The sequence below is a fragment of the Antechinus flavipes genome, chromosome 1 (genome assembly GCF_016432865.1).
Source record: "Antechinus flavipes isolate AdamAnt ecotype Samford, QLD, Australia chromosome 1, AdamAnt_v2, whole genome shotgun sequence".
Taxonomy (NCBI): domain Eukaryota; kingdom Metazoa; phylum Chordata; class Mammalia; order Dasyuromorphia; family Dasyuridae; genus Antechinus; species Antechinus flavipes.
This window is the reverse complement of record NC_067398.1, coordinates 681,107,616-681,130,901: the sequence shown is the minus strand read 5'-3', so window position 1 is coordinate 681,130,901 and position 23,286 is coordinate 681,107,616. Positions and strand designations below refer to the sequence as shown.

The 23,286-nt window shown below is 43.2% G+C and overlaps 1 protein-coding gene across 2 annotated transcripts in view; it reads left to right on the top strand.

Moving 5' to 3' along the window:
* Positions 1–265: 265 nt before the first annotated feature.
* Positions 266–23,286, top strand: part of GOLGA3 (golgin A3) — a 41,264-nt gene continuing 18,243 nt past the window's right edge. The window contains exons 1-11 of one of the 2 annotated variants that reach the window (XM_051972574.1): positions 266–339; positions 4,589–4,970; positions 7,708–7,866; positions 9,881–9,993; positions 11,218–11,900; positions 13,994–14,105; positions 15,157–15,463; positions 16,015–16,217; positions 18,706–18,843; positions 21,435–21,596; positions 21,999–22,367. In XM_051972574.1, the coding sequence (XP_051828534.1) occupies positions 4,838–4,970; positions 7,708–7,866; positions 9,881–9,993; positions 11,218–11,900; positions 13,994–14,105; positions 15,157–15,463; positions 16,015–16,217; positions 18,706–18,843; positions 21,435–21,596; positions 21,999–22,367 (2,379 nt within the window). In that variant the 5' untranslated portion in view covers positions 266–339; positions 4,589–4,837. Of the gene's footprint in view, positions 340–4,588; positions 4,971–7,707; positions 7,990–9,880; positions 9,994–11,217; positions 11,901–13,993; positions 14,106–15,156; positions 15,464–16,014; positions 16,218–18,705; positions 18,844–21,434; positions 21,597–21,998; positions 22,368–23,286 lie in introns of both variants that reach the window. The other variant, XM_051972573.1, reaches the window with a different exon arrangement.

Here is a 23,286-nt window from a genome sequence, read left to right as displayed (position 1 = left end):
GAGCGGAAGTTGTGCTCAGCCTAAAAGTGCCCCCCCAGGAAACACGCCCCACCTCTTTCTCCGTGCAGTCTGTTCCCTGCCGTTACAGAGCCTCCGACTCCGAGACCCTTCACCCCGTGGGGAGGGGCGAGGGTCGGAAAGGCTTCAAGGGCCGGCCGAAGCCGTTCCCTAAGGAAACAACTACCGTGGAACGCCACAGCGGAGGAATGTTTCCTGGAGGGACGCAGAATCCAGTCACACCGGTCCGCCCCTCCCCGCCCCGCCCGCGGCAGAGCCACGTCTCGGCCGGAGGAGCCGCAGAAGCCGCCGCAGCTACAGCCACCGCAGTCGCTGCTGGGGGTGAGGAGAACGCCGGGGTTCTGGGGCCGCCCTCGGGGAAGGAGGAGAGGCCCCCGGCCTCTGTCGCTGCTGTGGCCTCTGGCTCCGGGGCATTCCCGGGGTTAGAACTGGGGGGTCGGGGATCAAAAGAAGGAAACTGAGGCTAAGAGCCCCGCCGCCCTAGCAAAACTGGGTGCTTGAACTCCGGGCCCGGATCCAGGCTTCCGGGCCTGCTTTCTCTTCCCGGGACTCAGTTTCCCTACTTTGGGGGTGGGAAATGCGCCAAAAGATACCTCTTGCAAAGCGCTTTACAAATAAGAGGCTCACTGCATTTCCCCAGTACTCCGGGAGGGAGAGGCGAGGATGATGTCAGTTTTACAAACCAGGAAACTGAGGCAGACAGAAGTCAAGTGACTTGCCCAAGGTCACACAAACTACCAGTATCGGGGGGGGCGGATTTGTACTCGGGTTCTTACTGACCCCAGGTTCGGCGCTCAATCCCCTGGAGCCGCCTCATGCCAAAGGAAGAGAACAGACTGGGCCAGGGTCACACAGCTTGCCGCCGAATTTGAACTCCGGGCGTTGAGGCTCTATCTTGTGCATTTGCCAGGGCGGGAGGCCTGTGGAGCGTGCGCTTGCTGGGCCGGGGGTCTCTTGGGCAGTGCATTTTGCCGGGACCAGGGGGAGGGGGGAATCTCTTTGCTAAGTCTGGGGGAGGGGGTATCTCTCGACTTGCATTTGCCGGGGAGAGGGGGAGATGGCCCTGGGTCGGGGCCCGCCCTTCCTCGACTGCGTGGTCCGCATCCCTTTCTCCTTTCCACGAAGTGTTTATTGACATTGTTGGGAGAGGGTGACTAATACTGCCATTAATTCCTGGCGCAGGATTGTGAGTAGTCATGGAGACTGGAAGCTGCCTCACTGCCATGAGTCCAGTAGCTTCCTCACCTGGACATTTCGGGCCCCTTCCCACTAGCCTGAGGGCTGAGAGTGAGGGATGGAGGGGCTTTCCTCCCTGCAGATTAATTTTCTCTTACAATACTCCTGGTCACGCCTTGAAGGGTGGGGCAGGGTTTTTGAGGTTTTTTAAGTACTGTATTTTGTAGACCCTGGTCGAACTCCAGATTTCCTAAAGATTTAGGTTTCCAGTCTCATTTCTCTGGTTTGGGAGGTGTCTCCAGTGGCATTTTCCAGAAATAAGGAGCTGGGCATTTGAGTCGTTGGATTTAGAAAGTGAGAAAATTCCTCCTTGTCTTGGAAAGAAGCACCACCCAGAGCAATCGAGAGAGCATTTATGCAGTGTCTGCTTTGGGCTGGGCACTGTGTGAGGCTAAGGACCCTTGACCTTGAGGAAGTGCCATGCCAGTGACAATTTCCAGTTAGGTGTTGATTTGAAAAAGAAAGAGCACAGCCTTAAATAACTGTATAGGTTATTGTTTTATATTAGATTTTTAAAGTACTTTCAGATTACTCTTTTTTTATTCATTTTAAGAGGAGTTATTTCCATAAGATAAATCTTGTTCTATATTACATACTGTTTGGTGGCCACAGATTATAATTATTGGGATTGTAGTTGTGTTTTTCACCTTCACTGCAAAATAATATCTAAAATTCTATACCTAATTAATGGAACTTCTTAATGTTAAGCGTTTTCAAGTTCATCTTTTTTTTACATTTTTTGTTCATTCCTTTTCGTGCAGATTGCCAACAGGAACTTGGACAAGTAATGAATTAAATTTAAGTAAGCATTACTTAAAACAGAGGCTGAATTTATATTGTAATTGTTCCAGACAAATAGAAGAGGAAAAATTTTCCTTTTGCGCTAAGTGTCTCTGCATTTGAAAATGGTTTATTCTCCACCCTCATACTATCACCAAGTATTTCTCATGCAGGTAGCAACCCTAGATTTAGTTTACCAGGGGAGTTAGAACCTAGGGTTAGTCAAATGTCACCCCACCGCCCCCCTCCCCATGGGTCAGTTACATTTTCCAACAAACAAACCTATATTCTATTTTAATCCTGCCAAACATTTCTTAAATAATATGTGTCTCTATTAAAAGACCAGCAGGATAAAAGAGAGTGTTATCTTTGCTGAAAAAAAATAATTAAAAGCACTTGACCATTATGGCTGTGAAAGCACTTTATAAGTAAGTTTAAAAAGATTGTAAATTCAATCTAACAGCTTGATAAACATTTAAGCATATACTGTATGCTTGCATTATTGGGCTAGGCTTTGGGGGGAGATAGTTTTTAGATAAGATGAGTCTCTAACCTTGCAGACCTAGTAGGGAGCTGTGATGCAAATAAATAAATAATGCAAAAGAGGTAAACCTAAATGCATGAGAGGTCCAAAGTATGATTGCAGATGTCCATAGTAAGTGCCAATTGAGAGGTGAGGAATACTCCAGAAAAGACTGATTGAAAGAAGTGACATTTGAATCAAAGCAGAAATTTAATAGGTTGTGTTAATATTAGGGGAAAGAGGTGGGGGTATCAGTTCAGGCAGAGGGAGGCCAGTAAGCCTAAAAGGACAAAAGCCTGCAGGTGCAGGCCGGATCTAGGGGCTCTGAGCAAGTCCCTTGGGCTAGAACAGAGAGTCCACCAAGAGTAGTAGTCTGAGATAAGACTCGGGAAGAGGACCTTGAATAGCAGGCTGAGTAATATGAACTTCCATCAAGCAATAGGAAACCACTGGGTATATGAGGAAGGTAATTGTGCCTGACAGTGATAGCAAGGATGCTTAGATCTGGCAAGACCCTGGAAGCTCTTAGCGTAGTTCTAAATCAGTGGTAATGGAGTTTTTTTACTTTGCTAGTCCTAGGGAAAAAGAGAAGAGGGTATGGATGCAAGAGAGTTTTTATCTTTAGAAGTTGGTAACTAGATACTATGAGGGACAGCTAGATGGCTCACTGGGGTAGTGTCTTGGGCCAGGAGTCAGGAATATCTGAGCTCAAATGCAGCTTCAGATATTTAGTAGCTGGGTGATCCTGGACAAGTCATTTAATTTCATGTTGTAATTCATTGGAGGAAAAAAGTGGCAAATCACAGCAGTATCTTTGCCAAGAAAACTCCATGGACAGTGTGGTCCAGGGAGTCACAAGAAGTCAAACTCAATTGAGCAATAACTGAATAGGAGAGGTTGAGGAGGAGGAAGAAGGTTAAAGAATACCAAGATTTTGAACACAGAAAACTGAATGATTGTGGTGCCACAGGCATGTGATATTCAGGTCAGGAGTAGTAGAAGTTGGGTGAAAAATAACAAACTCATTTTTAAATGTAAGCTATTGTCATTATTAATATAAAGGATGTTGGTTTATGGACAAGTGAATAAGGCCTGTTTTCTATTTCTTTGTTCTTGGTGAAATGGAAATGAAATCTAAGAGATTTTTCTTAACAGTAGTAGGAATGATATTTAATGTAATGTCCTTTTAATCTTTTGTCCTTTGCAAAGAAAGAAGGAAATTATCTAGAAAAATTTAGTAATGTTCTGGCTATCCCTCTTCAAAAATAATAATGCCAAGCAGTTTCTCTGTATGGCTTAAGTTTGGCTCACAAGAGACTTGAATTTCTAAGGAAGCTTCCTTTTCTCTTTTGGGGGAAAAGTAGACCAAAAAACACCAACTGTTAATTCTGAGAATGATTTTCTCCCCATCTCCTCCCTTGCCCAGCCCTTTGGTTTCTATCTGAAAGGGGCTGGGGGGCTTCAGGCCATTCCTCTCTGTTCCCACTGCACCCCTCCTTTCTCTTGACCTCTCTCTACTATCTTTCTCTATTTCTTCTACACCATGGGCCAGTTAAGGCACTGTATGCTCTTCTGTGACCTTGTCACTGCTGCTAAAAATCTACAGTGGTTCCCTCTCCTCTGCCCAAGCTTACACTTGTGACTGGTATTCGGAGCCCTACCGTGTGGAGCAAGCTTGCCCAGCTTTAGTTTGTCTTTTCCTTAAGACATTCTGTGTTCTCTCATGGGGCAAGTCACTTAACCTCCAAGAGCCTCAGTTTCCTTATCAATGAAGTGGGAATAATGTCTGAATTACCTCCCTCAGAGGGCCACTGGGAGGAGAGAGCAAATAGGATAATAGACCTAATCTATTTTGTGATAAATCTCAGCTCTTTACTTTTACCTTAGATCACATTATTTATGTTCATGGTTCATCCCCTACAAATACTTGAGAGCAGGAACTGTGTCCATTTTTATTTTTGTATACTTATTGCCTAGCACAGTGTCTCGCATATTCAATGAGTGCTTAATTGTGTCCCTTGCCTCAAACAGAATCTCACCAACTGCTTGGAAATGCTAAATGTTTTCCTGAGAGAAGGCAGCAAAGGCCTGTTTTGTTGCAGGCTACTTTTGTTACTTCCTGGGCTCCCAGCTTCTGACTGACACTAGCCAGCAAATGGAAACCTTACCACTGTGTTTCTGAATGGCTTTTGACTGTTGCTGATGGAGAGGGCAAAGCAGGCCTTGTTCTCAGATCATTCATAAACTCCTATCAGCACCACTCTCGTCTGGGTCACAACTATGATGGACTCTTCCTCAGCTGAGCAAAGTGGCCTGCTAGAGAGCAGATCTCGCAATGGCATCCCTGACCACTCTGGAACACTTCTGAATCACATGGGCAAACTGAATCAGGCTGATAGTGGTGAAATTCATTGTAAGTTCTTGATGGTAATAGTGCTATCTGTGTTAATTAATATTCTTATCTACCTATTGGGATAAATGTAACTTAAATACAGAATTGTTTCTGGTGACAATAACATAATCCTTTTGTTTTGTATCAAGATTTAGCCTTAGAGATAATGAAATTTTATTGTTTATAAGCCAAAATTGAAGTTCAGATGAATAAAAATTCCAAGAATTTGTTTCTGAAAGTGATGAAATTAGGAAGTCACATTACTTTTGATTATTTTAAAACTCCTCATTGAGGCAGTCTTAGGGGAGGAAGGAGAAAGATTTGAGTCCTCCTCACTTTAAAATTTCCATGTTTTCAGGAATCCTTTCAGCCATTTTTCTAGTTTGATGCTATATTTATATAATACTGCATATTAAACAAAATTTGAACCACCCAGAATTAGTAGTTCCTTGAATATTGAATTTCAGTCACCAGACTGCATGTTGATTAATTCCTTATGATACCCTGAATGTGGATATTCATGTAGGAAAAGTAAAAACTCTATGTGACCACATCACAGGCACAAAATTGAGATTGTATCAGACTCAAATTAGTTGAAAGTACTTTTTGTTTTCTGTTTCTTAATTTGCCCTTGTGATTTTGTTAGCTTGGTTACCAAATTCTTAATAACTGGGGATCATAGAAGAAAGATTAATCTCTCTTTTCAAATGACAGAATTTCATTAACCTTCTATTCTCTATGGAATTTATCCCATAAAAAGTATAACATTAATCCAGCTGAGATATTGTCTATCTTTTTAGTCTACTTTTGGAGAATTGAAGTGTACTGATGTATCAAATATATTAAGACAATAAACTGAGCTTTCTACCTCAGCCACTTAATCAAATCTATCACTTCATCTGTAAAATGGGATAATTTTATTACCTACTAGTTGTGAAGGTAGGGTTTTTGCAAACCTTGAAGTTTGGTGTATGTGTGAGTTGTTATTATTATATTTTGCCAAAACATACAGGTCTTTTCTGATTCTTTTAAGAAGCATCTCAGTACTTCAAACTATTTGGATAATTGTTGCTTAGATATAAAGCAGTTCTTGATGATGATACATTGGTCTATATTAAGGCTTTTCCCTAGAGATAATGAAGTCTTGTTGTTTTATTGTATTGTTCTACTAAACCACAAAAGTGAAACTTTTGAAGCTTAGATGAATAGAAATTCCAAGTTATTTATTTCCATAAAAAAGGAAATTCTCAAATCTGTTTCCTACAGAGTATGAGATTTTAGAACTCTGAAACACACACATCATCAGATCATCAGAATAAAAAATGCAAAAGGAATAATGAATATAGTGAATTTCTTAATTATTTATACTTGCTTGACTTCTTGAAAAGATGGCTTCAATGTCTGCAAAGGTTGATATCTACAATGAGACAAAATTCACTTAATATAAGCTCATAGTATCAGCCCTTGTCCTCTTTATACCATAGACTCATCTCTACACAGAGACACAGGTACACTTGCCAATGTCCATTGTTTGAATAACATCTTTGCCTTCTGACTTGACTAAGATTTTGTCATGAATGATTAAAGTTTTTAAAATTTCTCTTGAACTTTGCACATTTCTGTATCTAAAGCAAATAAAAATCAATTTTATTTCAAAGTCAAAACAAGTTTATATATTCTTGATTGCCCCTAGTGGGGCAACTAGGCAACTGGGGTTGCTAAGTATAACAGTGGCAGTCTATAAAACTATTATTTTGACTTGGGGTACATATTTTAGGAAAATAGGTTGATTTAATGGATCATCAGCTTGGCTCAGTGAGCAGAAAACATCCAGTTTTACCGTGTCTGTGTGTCTGTATGATCTTGGGCAAATTATTTTGACTCATCAAAGGCTTTTATTTTCTATCTATTAACTGATCAGACCAACCTGCCAAGATGTCTTCCAGCTCCTTTAGGAGCTAAATCTCTGGTAGTCACTCAATATATGTAGATTGATGAATTGGTTTGGCAAAATGCATCAGTAACTGTAAATCAAGTAAGTTGGTTGACAGATCTCCTTGGTCCTAGTATTAGCTTTGCCAATATTTTGTGGATCATAAAATCTCTCTGCTAAAATAGGGATAAAACTTGTACTTTAAGAGTGAATTGAATGGCTTAGTTTTTTTGTTTGACCAAAAAAAAAAAAAAAAAAGTCAAACATTTCAGCAATTATAGGAAGCCATCAGACATGCCCCAAATCCATTTAAAGGCCAACAAGCCGTAAGATTTTATATGTATTTTCAGGGCTTCAGAAATTGACAATTTTGTTGGTCTGGGTTGACCAGCCAATGGCAGGGCCACAATCCTGCTGTAGCCCAGAGGCTACAGGAGTCAATGTGACTCAAAATGCAACTGCCTTGGGGTTAGCCACTTGGGAATGAGCCTTCCAAGGCCAAGTTCTGAGGTTCATCCTCACGGACCAAATATCCAGCCTGTCACTATGTGATTTTTAACCATCATAGTCTACATTTCCATTTGCTTTTATAAAGCAAAAAAAATTTAGTAAGATTTCCAACAGGTTTTATTTACTTAAATGAACAGAACTTTTTTTTTTTTTAAGTTAGCAAGATGTTTATCTGCCTGTATCCATTCAGTTTTCAGTCAGCTTCTGTTAACTTTTAAGTTGAATGATATGATGAAGAAATTGGGGAAGGAAGGTAGCAGGGAATTAACCCACCAGGATCACACAATATTCCAAAGCTGCTTTCTTTTTTTCCAGGTGCCAGTATTAATGTTAACCAAGAGTCAAATGAAGGAGAAAACATGGAAGCACCCAGCAAAGGGGACGCCTGTCAGAATGGACCCACAACCCATTTCTCTGATCCTCCAATGTCTCTTGATCCCACCATCAAACCATTTGGTCCTGATCCATCTCCAGGTGTGGCTGGTTTCCATGACAACCTAAGGAAGTCTCAGGGATCTAGTGCTGAGGGCGTAGTTCTTAGAAAAGAAGCTTTGCAGTCTCTCAAACTCAGTCTTCCTATGCAAGAAACTCATTTGTGTAAGCATCTGTTTACTGTAGTGCCCCCTTCTCTCCTCTGCTGCATAAAGCTTTCACTTTTTAAAAGACTTCACATGCTACCTGAGAAAGCATGCTAACTTTCATTAAGGTATCTGAGGGTGGGGAGTGGGAGTGGGAGGTCACAAATTTTTTTTTGCTCTTTTAATTGCTTCTAAGGGATCACATTTATCAAATATTTGCTTCTTGCTGACTATGTGGGGGTTTTGTATTTGCCACATTAGCCTGATTCTATAGTAGACAAAAATGAATGTGTTTGGGAAAAGAAACATACAGTGTATGTGATATGGATAGTACTGCCTTAACTCCCCAGCTGAAAGAACCACACTTTCTATGCACACGAGTACTTCACCTCACCATAGAGTTCTTAGGAAATTATGTTTGGGCATCTGTGTGCAAGAAGAATTGACTGGAACTAGTTTCATCTCAGTAGTAGTATACCACAGGACTTGGCTGTCATAGCTCCTGTATAACCTGACGGAGTTTACAGGTGAATTCTGGGGGATCTTTGGTTATCAGGGATTGATTAAAATCTTTGCTAGTATTACTTCAAAGTTTCAGAGATCTGTACTTTGGTTAATCTGAATACTTCCTCAGCACAGATTAATGATCTTGTAAGCCTCAGGAAATGGTCTGCATGATACTGGGACTGGGAATGAGCATCTCTACACTTAACAAGGCTGGTCCTTGGACAGCAGCCATAAAAGGTGTCTGTCCCTGGGCCCACACTTCTGCTGTCTTTAAAAAAAAAAAAAAAAAAAACCCACTCACAATGTGTCTGAAAATGGCACTTTGTATTTCTTTAAATGTAAGTTCTTTCCAGTATCACTACTTTGATAGTTCTTGTCTATTCTCCCCCTAATATGTTACTCACAAATGAGTACCACGGATTTAAAAATGAGAGGAAAAATCACAGATTTGATTGATATAATGAAATATCTTTTGCACTTCCACAGTATCTAGTCCATTTTCTTAAAACATCCAAAAAACCCAGGAATTTATCTGAAAATCATTGTCTCTGCAAACTAATGCTGTTAGAGAATGTTTCTCCTCCCTGTGCCATCCTAGGATTGTTCATGACCTTATTTCTAGGTGATTAAGATCACAATAGAATTGTTTTTTCAGGCCTTCTCATAGGCAGACACTGCCTTTGTTGTTACCTGCATCTAACTTTAAGTTGGTCAGTTTGTAGCCCAAATACTTAAAACAGTTTGTGCCTCTGACTGGAGTGTTTTTGTCCAATTTATACCCAAAGCTTTTATGAATGCTGATTAGATATTACATAAACCATCTCATAATGTGGCTCTTTGTTACAGGGATTCAGATAGACCATCTGTCAAATAATGTTTCCCAGAATGTATTTATATATATATATATATATATATGAAAGTTAGAAGATAGCAGTTCTTTCTGTGTTTCAGCAGTAGCAGTATAATTATATGGTTCCATTGGGCATTCTTTTCACGTTGCCTGCTGGGAGCCTATACATAGCAATTTTGACGTAAAGGTGACAAGATAGTGATGACTCCCTTAAAATTATCTTAAGAGTCAGACAATGTCCAGAAATAGGCCATGGGCAAAAACTGGACTTTGAGCTTTATTTTATTGATGATGATTATATGAGGTTTTGGTCCCATCATTGCTGGATTATTGATTGAACACAAGTAATGTGCTACCTGGAGTGGCCAAGGGTCTCGCTGTCTCCTTTTTTATCTGTCTTTTGTATGAAGTTGTGGTCCATGTCTCTGTATTTCCTCACTCATTTCTCAGGTGGTAACAAAATTGGAGGCACAAAGCTACTCCCTCCAGCTCTTTTGTTCTCTGAATTTTAAATGCTGTGCTTGTGGTTTAAAGAAACTTTTATGTACTCTAGGTTCAACTGAATCTTCACTTCCCTTGGAAAAAGAGGAACAGATCCGACTTCAAGCTCGAAGACGCCTAGAAGAACAGCTCAAACAGTATCGAGTAAAAAGGCACCAGGAGAGGGTAAGAACATGATCATGAATGAGTCCTCCACAGCATGAGCTCATGAAAAATGGGATTGTCGAGGGCAAGAGTAAAAAGCAGCTGAAACTTACAGTGATTGAAGGCATGCCCTCTGACTGAGCATGATGCCCTTAGCCAGGGCACGGCCTTGAGCCACAGGCCTTGGGGCCATACCTGAAACCCCATAAAGTTCTAGGTTTTTTTGCATAAACCCTGTTTTGTTGTCCCATTCCTGTCTTGTACACTGATTGCCTTAAACAGAAGACTTTTCTCTCTCTTAGCTGTCACCTTATTGATGTTCTGTCTTCTCAGACTATTCAGATCTTTTCAGATCCCAGGTCTTTTACTCCTGCTGCTGTTGCTCTGTCATCTGTTGAAAAAATGGATTCCACTCCATTGATAAAACTTGAAATGGTACAGGACCATATGACATTGATTCTTTAAGGACTCCTTGTGGATCATGGTCATTTCACTGAACCTTACTCCATCACCATGACCTCCTATCTGGCCCCCAAGGCTATCATAAAGGGATGTGCCTGGTACTTGAAGGAAATCTAGGTCTTCCTCAGGTACCTGCTGACTCTCAGTGAGTCCCTCCCCCTTTTCCAGGCACTCAGAAACTCTCCTTTTCCTGATGCTGCCAGGAATCCAACAGGCTCCATGGCCTGTCCATGTGCTGCAGCCCTACCCTTTGGCATTTGGGGAAGATCTTTCTCTGGTTCTGATTCCCTTCCCAAAGGAATTGACAACAGCATGGGTTTGCCAGTTTGGCTTTTTTTCCTTCACTGTCCTAGAAAGTTCCTTCTTGACTGATGACCAGAACTCCCAACGGGCTGATTAGATGCCCATGAACCATGTCTTTCTTATAGGGCTGAGCAGCTCTGCTTTTTCTCCACCTTGTTATTTTCACTGCTCACCTCAACAGCCATGCTAGCCTACCTTTGACTTCTTCTTGGTTCCTTTTGTTGTCATCCTCCTTGGGTCCATCCTTGACTTATTCTGAGTTTTAGGTCTCTGGCCCAGCTGTCCTTATTGAGTGCCATAGCTCTACAATTGCTCCTAAAGGAAGTCTGCTGGGGTCTAAGCCAGTGATGGTGGAAGGAGCACCTCTCCCACAGCCACAGGCAAAATTACCCTTCCATATAGTATTGCTGTCTTAAAAGGAAGGGAACAGGAAGAAAGTTACAAACTGGTGCTTTAAATCTTTGTGTTCTTTTCTTTCAGTCTAATCAGCCTGTATCCAAAAACCGACCTACCAGCACGCTGGACCCGGAGCTCATGTTAAACCCAGAAATCTTACCAAGAGCCAGCCCAGTAGCGATGACAAAAGAATATTCCTTTCTGCGGACCAGTGTCCCTCGGGGACCTAAAGTAGGCAGTTTAGGACTTCCAGCACAGCCAAAGGAGAAAAAAAGTTCCAAATCGAGCAAAATCCGGTCTCTGGCAGATTATAGAACTGAAGATTCAGACTCCGGGATTTCTACTGGGAACTTTCTGGCTCCTGACTCTGCCAGGGGCTCCCTGCATCATAGTAGAAGCGGTCTGGCCTCAGTGGTGTCTGAAATCAGCCTGACTCCTGAGACTGATGACCGGCTGGACAGTTCTTCGGTAGCCGGAGACAGCATCTCCGAACTGGATGGCAGTGAAGGGGGCCTGAAGCTGGATGGCAACGACAGTGACAGCTCGTCTTACAGCAGCGTCTCTGGCAGGGGCGCGTATGGAGTATTGGGCACAATGAGCAAGCAGGCGGCCTCCTACCTGGTCAATGGCCAGGAGATCAGCTCCGAGGCGATGGGGCAGTTTCCTTCCATTAGAGACGTCCTTCAGGCAGCTGCAGCCGAGCAACATAGCCCAGAACCAGACGTCAATGGGGATGTGCAGAGTCGCAGAGATAGCATATCCAGCAGGTAAGGCCTCATGGAGGTCCCTCCCTGGGAGCTTGCCCTCGCTGGAGGCTCCTTCCTGCTCTGCAAGTGTATGCCAGGCATCGAGCCAGGCAGCAGGGGAACAAGGGCTGAGGAGAGACTCTCCACCTCCCCTGTTCTCCGCCAACCCAGTGGGCCAAAGGAAAAGTTTTCATTGTGCTTCAGTAAGGCTGTCCCTCTGCTTTGGGACTTTCTCAAAGGATTTGCAAACACGTATTTTCCTAAAAAGATTATAGGACCTAGATCTTAAAAGGAGTATTGGAAATGATTTGGTCCAGTTCCCAGATTTTTCAGAGGGGGACACGGAGGTGTATCCTTTGGGCAGGGTCCTGCAGGTGGTAAGCAGAAGTAGGTTTTGCACTTGGGTCCTGGGCCCCTTCCCCCGCTGCCTCTCATACAGCTTCACTGACTGTTGTCAGTGCCCTCTGAAGCATTGCAGCTCCCCTTATTTTTGCTGTCTTGACACCTCTGCCCATTGCACCCCTACGTCACCTTTTGGTTCCACACTTGTGCTGGCTCCTAATGGTCCTTGTAATCAAGTCCAAATTCCCTGGCTCAGTGGTCAAGGCCACTTCCAAAATTTAAAAATGTGGAAATCTCTCCTCTGTCCCTTGTTAGAAGTAATCTCCCGGAGGCAGTGAGGCTTCTCTCCGTTCTCTCTGTTTCCCCCAACACCAGTAGTAGTTTGCTTCTCCACAGTCAGCCTTGCTGAGCATAGGGTTAAGGATTTAGGGTTTATGAAGCATTTTCCCCACAGGGACTCCTGGAGTTAAAGGTCATGGAAGTGTTTCCATTTTACAGATTAATAAAATAAGCCTCTATAAGATGAGGGGCTCGCCTAGGGTCCAGGCTCAGAGTGAGGCCGCATGTGTCATGGACTTTGGGAAGGTTTCTTGGGCTAGGATGGTAGGGTGATAGGCCATCCACAGCCTGGATGTGGAGCGGGGCCTTGGCTGAGCACAGCTCTCTTGTTCCCACCACTCAGCCGGCTGGGACTGGATGGGATCTGGGGAGTGCACAGCTTAATGAATAGGTCAGTCACTTGGTCACCAAAGGTTATTCCTACAGGTGTTTTATTCTATCCATGAGGATGTGAAAGGCCCATGGAGCATCCGAGCAGAGGGACAAAAAAGCCTCATGCATAGACTTGTTTCTCTGACCTTCAGACTCTCTTCCCCATGTAATAAAGCATTTGGTAAAGGTTATTTCCAGAGGTCATTGTTATGGCTGCTTGATCATACTTCATCTGTACTGGATCCTAGTACACAGAGAAAAAGACTATTTGTTCTACAACCTATAAATTGAATCTATATTCAGATATGATTATTTCTTTAATTCTTTAATAATTATTTAAATAAGCATTTACCTTTATGCGCTGCCCCTTCCTTCCATATGGGTGACCAACCCATTGAAGGGCCAGAGGCTATGAGCCAGCATTCTCTAGGATAGAGGCAGGCAGCATCCTCCCAAGGTCCCATGTAACTCCTGGGATTTCATTGGATGCCAAGTCCTGCCTCCAGAATGTCTCCTTCTTGCCATTCCAGCATCCAACCCCCAAAAAGGGCCTCCTCACCAGCTACCCAGATTATTGCGGTGGCCTGCACGCAGACCTCTGCTCTCCTGCCCCCAGGCCACTCTTTGCCCTCTGCACAAATCGGGGCGCGCCCCTCATCTGCCCCCAGACCTTAAATGGCTGCCTCTTTTCTGCTGAGGGAGCTCTGCCCTGCTTCAAGGTCCAGCCCCTCATGTGGCGCCTTCTCTAGCAAATCCTCCTATTGCCAGCGACCTCTCAGACTGTAAGGGCCTTGAGGGCTTGTTTCATTTCCTCCACTAGCACCCCAAGCTCTTGCCGCTTGTTTGCGCTTAAGAGTTGTTTTGTATCCTAGTTATTTAGTAAATGTCATGAGCTCACCCTGAGCTCCAGGAGGCTGAGGACCAATGTTTTATCTACACTGTGTCTGTAGCACAGAGCTCTGCACGCAGTCAGTGCTAAGTAACTGTTTGCTGAGCTTGTCATTGAATAATATTGACATTTACTGCACTGCCTCCCTCTGAAAGCATGTCTTCCCTTTCAGCATATCCATGGAGAGCTCTATTGCTGGAACCCATGATGAAATGCTACAGGTTCTTAAAGAGAAAATGAGGCTTGAAGGGCAGCTGGAGGCCTTGTCTTTAGAGGCTAGTCAGGTAATTGGTTTATGTTGAGTCTTCCTAATGTTACATTGTAGTTCAGCCAGAGCTTTTTGGAAAACGATTGGTTAGTGTCTTTCTCATCAGGTCACTACCCTTTTCTTCTGCAAATCTGTGCACAGAGCTGAGGGAAGTGAGCAGGCCTGGAGTCAGAACAGATAGTAGCTGGGGGCTGCAGCTACTCCATTTACTGGCCTCAGATACCTTCTCTCTGGGTAGTCATGTAGTATTCCATCCTACCAACATTAAGTACCTGCCAGTGGAACCAGGGGATATAAAGACATCCTCATAATAAAGTAAAATTTAAAAACTCTGCCCTCAAAGAGTTATGGCTTCTTAGAAGGATACAGTAAGTATAGGTTAATTCTGAGGAGTGAGACTCTTAGAAACTGTTGATATCTACTGAGGATCACGGAGGAGGAAAAGTAATGATAGCCAGGCTACCTTTTTTGTTTATCTTGGGGCAATTTGAATGCAATGCCACTTTGGCCCAGGGAGGAGAGGGAGTTTGAGGGACTAATAATGTGGCACATTTGGGCTCCTTTCTCACACATTGTGGAGTGAACTACCTCGTGAGAACAGGGGTTTCCCCTCGCCTCAAGGCAGAAAGGCTGTTTCCTTTCTCCAGGCTTTGGGAGGAGGGGCTAATGTGGGCTATGGATTGATAGGGTGGCCCTTACTTTTCATCTCTGAGATTCTGAGCTTTGGTAGTCTCATTGCATGGTTCTCCCATTCTGCTGATAAGGAGACGCAAGATCCAACAAAGCCAAGTCATTTGCTGAGGGTAAAAATTGGAAACACCATTCAGAAGTCTTCTAAGCCCTAATGCAGGGCCTAAAAATGGCAGTTTCTCTACAATCTGCTCTGGTCTCACAGACGTGTCATCCATAATTGGTAGGCACTTTGGGCAGTATGTAGTTTCACAATACCACTCTCCTGGTTCACACTGTTCCTGGAGATGGCTGTTGATTTAGATGTCCTGCTTGTAAGAAGTGATCTTTTTTTTTTCCTGAAAAGCTTATTTTTTATTGTTTGGAAAATGTTTTAGGCCCTTAAAGAGAAGACCGAGCTGCAAGCCCAACTCGCAGCCTTGGACACCAAGCTTCAGGCCCAGGTGGAGCAGAGCCGAAATAGCCAGCAGAAACAGGATTCATTGAGTTCAGAAGTGGATACCTTGAAGCAGTCCTGCTGGGATCTGGAACGGGCAATGACTGACCTGCAGAATACCCTCGAGGCAAAAAATGCCAGCCTGGCTTCCTCCAACAACGACCTTCAAGTGGCTGAGGAACAGTACCAGAGACTCATGGGGAAAGTGGAGGACATGCAGAAAAGCATCCTCAGCAAGGACAACACAGGTAGCCTTTAGACACCGAGGCTGCCCAAGCAACATGGGGGGTCACACAGCTAGAGCCTGAGGCAGACGGAATCTTGGACTTCTGGTCTCCTAGTCCAGCAGCAGTCTGTCCACTCTACCTGGCTGCCTCTGAGGCCTTTGTTTTGTAGCCTATCTCTGGAGAGCCAGTTGGCAAGGGGCACTGCATTTCTGATGCTTTATCTAATTTTCCTGTTAGGGACTCTGAGCATGTAAGAAGATGTTCATACAAAGCCACAGTGCAGCACTGTGAACCTCCTGTCAGGGCTTAGGCACAGGAGCACATCCAGGGCTGCTTGTTGGGTCTCCTGGAGCTCCCATGCTGCTGTACCTGGGCAGAGGCCATGGCCATCAGTTATAGCAAGCACCCAAGTAGAGGTCTGCTGTGATTGATTACGGATACCATCGACCTGTTCAGATAGACACTGTAGTGTCCGTGTAGGGGTGTCCACAAATGTATGTGTTGTGTTGTTAGAATTCTGAGATGTCAAGGGAGAAAGCCGGTGTTGACGTTGGTGTGGGCTTTGTTTTTAGTGCATGACCTTCGGCAGCAGATGACGGCTTTACAGAACCAACTACAGCAGGTTCAGCTAGAGCGCAGCACTCTGACCAGCAGGCTCCAGGCCTCCCAGAGCGAGATCACCTCGCTGCAGAAGGTCCGGCAGTGGTACCAGCAGCAGCTGGCTCTGGCCCAGGAGGCTCGGGTCAGGCTGCAGAGCGAGATGGCCCACATCCAGGTAGGCCTTTCCACTCGCTGGTCAGCCATCTTGGCTGGTCCCACACACCAGCATTTATGGCTTGGAATCAATTCTACCTAAATACAAATCATATGGCTCCAAGTTAATGTCACAAGGGCGAAGAATTAGCTAATTTGTGAATGATTCTCAAGTTTATACTTTTTGCCCAAAGGAAATTATATTTTTACTTTTTTAAATTTACTTTGACAAGAAAATTTGCATTTTCCAATACTATTTGAATTTTCTTGACAGGGAATGACCTAATCGTAATATCTGTGTTTCTTTACTGTTATTTCCCAGCTATGGTTTGAGTCTTTTAGACAATTGGTCTTTTTATTCTCTTATATAATGTAGTTTTTGGTCTTGAAAGCTTGGTTCTTTGCTCAGCTGCGTCAGTGCTTGGTAAGCACAGTCCCTTTGTGGGTCATAGCACATATTAGTAAGAGCCATAGCAATCTTACTTTCTATAGTGCTTTATAGACTCATTTGCTTTTGTGTACTTTATCATTTTCCATCCATCCTTGGGACCAGGGCAATCATTCTCAAACTGGAATCTATCAGCCTTAGGGAAAGACCATAGAGTTTTTCAGTATTGAAAACGATATCGGACCTAGTGACATATCTTGATTCCCTGCTGCTGAGGAAGCCGAAGCCAGGGCATTGCTTGAGCTTGGGAGCTCTGAGCTGCAGTCAGATATCTGCATTAAACATGACAAAAATTAGGAAGCCTCTGGGAGCAGGGGAACTGCTGGGCTGTCAACAAGGAGTCAGAAATTTCAGGCCAGAAATAGAGCAGTCACAGCTTCCATGTCAGACAGCAGTGCAGGTGGGCCCAGGAGTCGGCCCCTTTCTGCCTGTGCCACCCAGGGGTTCTCAGTCTTTAAAAAAGTTGAAAGAGCCCTTAGAGATTTTCATTTTCCAATTTCCTATATCATGAAGAAGAACTCCCACATATTTATTATCTGGCCTCTGCTTGAACACTTGAGGGGAACTTACTCCCAGGAGACAACATGGCCTGGGAGGTGGGGAGACCTCAATTCAAATCCTTCCTCTTACATTCCCTGAGGCAGGTGATTTGCCTCTCACAGGGGGGGGCAATGGTAACAATAGTAAAAATTGAAAACACCCTTCAGAAGTCTCCTAGGTCCTAATGCATCACATGCAGTAACAGGTGTGGAGCGCACTTTGTAAACTCTAAAATGCTGTGTGTATATGTATGTGTTTGCATATATGTTTGTGTTAGTTGTTATTGTATAAAAGGTCCAATTCGCTTTTGGTAGCCCTATTACTAATTTCTTCCATATATTGAGCTGAAGTCAAACTCCCTGTGACTTCTATTCATTAGTCTTAACTCTTGCCTTTCAGAGACTTTTCCTTAAACACACCTGAAAATATTTGAAGGCAACAAGTATGTCTTCCTTCCAAGATTCCCCCCCCCCCAGGATAAGTTTCTCTATTCTTCCTTCTCTGACATTCTTTTCAGATCTTTCACCATCCTGATTATTTTCTTCTGGGAGCACTCTGATTGATGTGGAATGTTACCCCTCAAACCCGACCCAGCTCTATTAATGCAGAGCATTTGGGGCAGCCCCATTATGTTACTATAGAATTTTGAAGCAACAAAACTTCAAGATTTTTTACTGTTAAGCCCAAATTTACCCCATACTGTCCTTAAATTTTTTTTCTTTAAAATGTGAAACTTTATGTTTATGCTTGCATAATTTCATTTAGTTATTTTTAGCCTCTAAGCTAATTTGTACTAATTTGTATCAGTAGCAGGAGTTTTTTCATCTGAGAGTTCTGTATTCTGATGAAATCACAAGTCTGATACCTATTAATAGTGTGATTCTAAGCAGGTCTCTTAAAAATCCAGATTCTTTTGCTGCTCCCTCTTAGCTTTCTGTCATCTACAGAGTTTTCTAAACATGTCACTTGTGTTTGAATCATTAATAAAATGTGAAACTAAACAGAGTCCTGGGGCAAAGCCCCTACCATTCCTTTCCGGGTTTCAATATCTCTCTCAGGAACACACACCACATAAAGCATTTGTTAAATATTCTAATTCAATCCTTCCAACAACCTTACAAGGAAGATGGTATGGTCTCCATTTTACAGATACCAAAATGAGTCCCACAGATCCCTTAACTCCCCTTCCCCCCGGGCTCCAGAAAGCACTCTTTTCCCCCATCACAGTCACCTCCAAATCAAAGTGGGCACCTGATTATACTCCCACCATTTGAAAGCAGAAAGTCAATAGAGTACCTGATACATTCATTCAAAGCAGCCAGGGTCACCTAAGTGGTCCTTGACCTGAGTCCTTGTGTCCTAGATTACTTAAGAGTTGATTATATCTTAATAAGAATAGTGAGCGGAAGTCATTGAATACAAGTGATTTGAAATAAATTGAGCAGACCCTTAAAGAAGATGTTTTTTCCACTGTTGAATCCAATAACTTTTGAATTTCAGAGTCTCTCTTTTTTCTCTCAAGGTTGGGCAACTGACCCAGGCAGGTATTCTCGAGCACCTTAAACTTGAGAATGTGTCATTGTCCCATCAATTAACAGAGACTCAACAGAGATCCATCAAGGAAAAGGAACGTATCGCTGTCCAATTACAAAACATAGAGGTAAGAATTTGTCATGTTTTGGCTTTCCATTATTGTTTAGTTGCAGAATCAAGGAAGAAAGCTCCTTCCTTCTAAGCGGGGATGGATTGTTGGCCCATCTGAGTGCTGACCCTGATCTGTCCCCATTGCCTCTCTTCTCTTGGTGCTTTTGTTCATTCTTCATCTGGGGTAGTTTTCAACCTCTTCTCCCTCCCCCCTTCTCAAACCCCAACCCCCAGCCCCAATGCTTCTTGTATAAAGAATGTTCTCTGGAACAGGTCTAAAAGCTTGAACCTCAGTGTCCTCTTAGATACAGTGAGCATCTCCTGTATGGTGTTTTCATGCACTGCCATTATCATTCAACTTAGGAAATAGAATCACGTGGTATGTTTGTTCTGGCTGTGGAAAGAGCTTTGGTTGCATGAGTTAGGAGAAAAGTGAGATTCCAGGAGTTCAGATTGCTTTTCCAAAGTCTTAGATGCCATGTCATGTCAGACTACAGCCCCAATATTCTCTTGTTTTGTCTCCCTAAGGAAGAGTTGACTTTGGTGATCTTATCACATCAGCCACAGAAGGGGAGAGATTCACATCAGATTGCATCAACTTCCTTTAAGAAACCTTTCATTTTGGGTTTCGCATCCATGAATTGATCTAAATCAAGGTTCTCAGCCTAGGCTCCATCAGTTTTTTTTTTCTTTTTCATTTTATTAACTGTATTTCAGTGTAATTGGTTGCCTTTGTAAACCTATGTAAAATTATTTCTCTGAGAAGTTTGTTGGCTTCTCCAGAGTTTCATAAGACTCGGGCACAGGAAGGGTCAAGAACACCTGCTTGTATTGCCAACTGTCCCGTATGTCTTCTTATACACATACCTGATCATTTTGTAGCCTGTTTTGCTAAGCCCCTGCTTGTCCTAGTCATACCTACCGAAAGTCTGCAAGTTGCAAATCCCCTTAGCATACCTGTTCAGTTATATCTTTCTTGGTTTACTGGACTTGGATTATAAGAACTGAATATATCCAATTAAGGGTGTGGTTATAGTTGTGATTTTGTACACAAAATGTGTATATTTAATTTTCTGTCATTTCTCATCTATAGGATGCTCCACCCTACCCTAATTTATTCCCTCATCTCCCTTCGCCCAGATTATGAGTTCCTACTTCATGTTACTCCATCTTCAAGCCATCCATCGCATCACTTCCCATACTGGCCTCCACTAGTAGTTCCCTGACGTGGTCTTTACACATAAGGGGATTGTGGATAGAACTTGGGGCTCTTCATGTACAAAAAGACTAGTCAGTTGACAGAGAAATGAGAACAGTACCTCCCCCTTCCCCAACCCCCCTATGCCACACTGAATAGGGAAAACTTGCAAATTAATTCTAATGTCTCTTACCTCGGTACATATATGTCTTATCCATCTCCCTAAATGTAAACTCCTTCAGAGCAGAGCTTGATGGATCTTGTCTTTTGTGTCTGTTTCCAGCACCTGTTTTGATGATCACCAGCACGTTAGTGCTCTTCTGGGCATAAAAACACATTAGGTTGAATCTGTAGGAAGTTTGTATTTCTTCCCACATTCCTTTCCTTTGTCAGAGTTGTCAGGATCATTTGCATTTTATATTCTTAAGAGCATTTCTTGCTTTATTCATTGCTCTCTTTTCTGTTTTTCTGACCTTTGAGATCTCATAGAGATTCATCAGTTTGGAATTTCACTGCTTGGAATAATATTAACTGCCAAATGTCATTTCTAGATCATCTATAAAATTATATGAGATTGATTCTGACACCAATCCCCAGGAAAACTTACTTTTAGTACCTCTTCAATGCAGAAGTCATTGCTAGAAGTCAGTGCTCATTTTTGTTTTTGCCTCTTCACAGTTCTTTTTGTCCTTGGCAAAGTATTCCCTTAAGTAAATGTTGGAGTTGATGGTGTTTGCTGTTTGTTTTTGTTTTTGTTTTTTAAACATGGATATAGAAATTGTCAGTCATTCAAATAAGTATTGCCACTGAGAGTGTAGTGTTGTCCAGAGATAGATATAGGGAAAAACCTTAGATTTAATCAATAAATTTGATACCCTTTTATCCATATACTCAAAAGAATTCAAGGAGATTTATGAGACTTGATTTACCTTTAAAGAAATAAATATGGTACTTATATGTAGATTTGCTTATCAATTTGTAAATTGTCCTGCCTTTTTCTATTAATTTGACTTGCCAGTTCTAAAAATTAATTACCCTCTCCATCTGTAGTTCCCAGCTCTTGTATGAATGGCCCTCTCATTGGCCCCAGATGTATCACTCACCTTTGGGTGCTTGTGGCACTCTTGAATGTTTGATCTTTGGTTCCAGTGACACATCCTGGGGAAGTCTGGTGCCATTTTATTTGGGAGAAAAATGTGTTTATGATTGTGTAAGTTAGAATATTCATCTTTTTTTCATCTCCCTCTCATTCTGCTTTGAAAGGCAAAATGTCTTCTCTGGTGGTGGCGCTTGCAGGTCTTGGTGTTTGCTCATCTTCAGAGAGATCTCTTTCCATGTGCCTGGACCCAGTGAGGGGCAGAGGGGCCATGTTGTCTTGTGTGTAACCTTCTCATGGCATTCGTGTCTAGGCGGACATGCTGGACCAAGAAGCGGCATTTATTCAGATCCAAGAAGCCAAGTCCCTTGTGGAAGAAGACCTGCAGAGGAAGCTGGAGGAGTTTGAGGATGAGAAGGAGCACTTACAAAAAATGGCTGATTCTGCCACATCCTTGGAGCAGCAGCTCCAGCAGGTAAGAGCCTGGCTGAGGCTACACAAATGCTTGTGCTCACCAGACTCATTTTTTGTTTTAATTTAATCATAAAATAGCGGAATTAATTATCACCTGCCTAGCATAAGCCTGTGTATAGAGGACTCAGTAATGATGGATAACCTCTGAGGGTCCCCCAGTATTCTATAAGATGAGAAGTTACTAATGAGCTGGACTGAACTTATCACATTCAGTTCCCACCATCCATAAGACCACAAGTTCAGTCCAGGAGAACCAAAAAATTAGGCCTGAGGCATGTGCACAAATAAAGCATGATGGCCAGCACTCAAGCATGTGTCTGGTTTGGGGTCTGGGCCAGTGGATGGCATTCTTGGTAACCCATCCTGAAAGTACAGACTTACTTACAGCCTTGGTTTCCCACAGGTAAAGCTGACTCTGCATCAGCGGGACCTGCAGCTGGACGCCCTGCAGCAGGAACACCTGGACCTCATGAAGCAGCTGACCCTGAGCCAGGAGACTCTGCACACCCGGGAGCAGGCCCTGGGCGAATTGCAGACCCGCCATGAGGAGCTGCAGGCACGCCTGGAGGAGCTCCAAGGGGACGTGAGCGCCAAAGAGGAGACCCTCCAGTTCCTTCAGAATGAGAAGATCGTCCTGGAGGTGGCACTGCAGGCAGCACGTGCAGGCAAGGAGGAGTTTGATCGCAGTGCCCAGCAGCTGGAGGAGGATGCGGACGCCACCTCGGAGCTCTTGGAGCAACTCAGGCAGGAGATCGCAGTCAAGTGCAGCCAGGTACAGCTCCCACAGGGAAAGGGTTGTTTAGTTCATGTACAAGTTTCCTTGGGGAATAAGCAGCATCAGAGCTCTGGAGGAGCAGAGACTGGCTGGAGAGGAAGAGGTAGAGTTACTAAATATAGCTGTATATAGGGTCAGAGAAACATGGAGTTCAATCGCACTCCTTGCCTCTTGAGAGAATTGTTAAATTATCACATGCCCCGCTGTTTGCAATTATTCACAAAAAGTACCATGACCTTGTGGGAGAAACAGCATACCTGGAATAGAGACCTGAGTTTCATGTCTCATATGCACTAACACTGACATAGGACAGATTCCTGCACACCTTGGAGTCCCAGTTTTGTTATCTGAAAATGAGCAGTCAGTCAGTAAACATTTACTAAGCAAGTACTATGTACCGGGCACTGTGCTGAGCACTAGGGATTTTTTTTTTTTTTTAATTTTATTTTATTTAATAATAACTTTGTATTGACAGAATCCATGCCAGGATAATTTTTACACGACATTATCCCTTGCAATCACTTATGTTTCGTTTTTTCCCCTCCCTCCCTCCTCCCCCCCCCCCCCCCCCAGGATGGCAAGCAGTCCTAGATATGTTAAATATGTTGCAGTATATCCTAGATACAATACATATTTGCAGAACCGAACAGTTCGCTTGTGAGCACTAGGGATTTAAAAGAGACAAAAGGCAGTGCCTGCCCTTTAGGAGCATACAGTCTAACAGGGGAGACAAAAAGAAATCAAATATGCACACATAACTATTATACAGAGTTAACAGAAGAAAAGCACGGAAAGTAACGGGTTGGGGAAGATTTCCTGTTAGAGATGGAGATAAACAGATGAAATGAGGAGGAAGAATGTTCTGGGCAGGAGGTCAGCCAGAGAGAATGCCAGAGTTGAGAGATGGAGGGTCTTG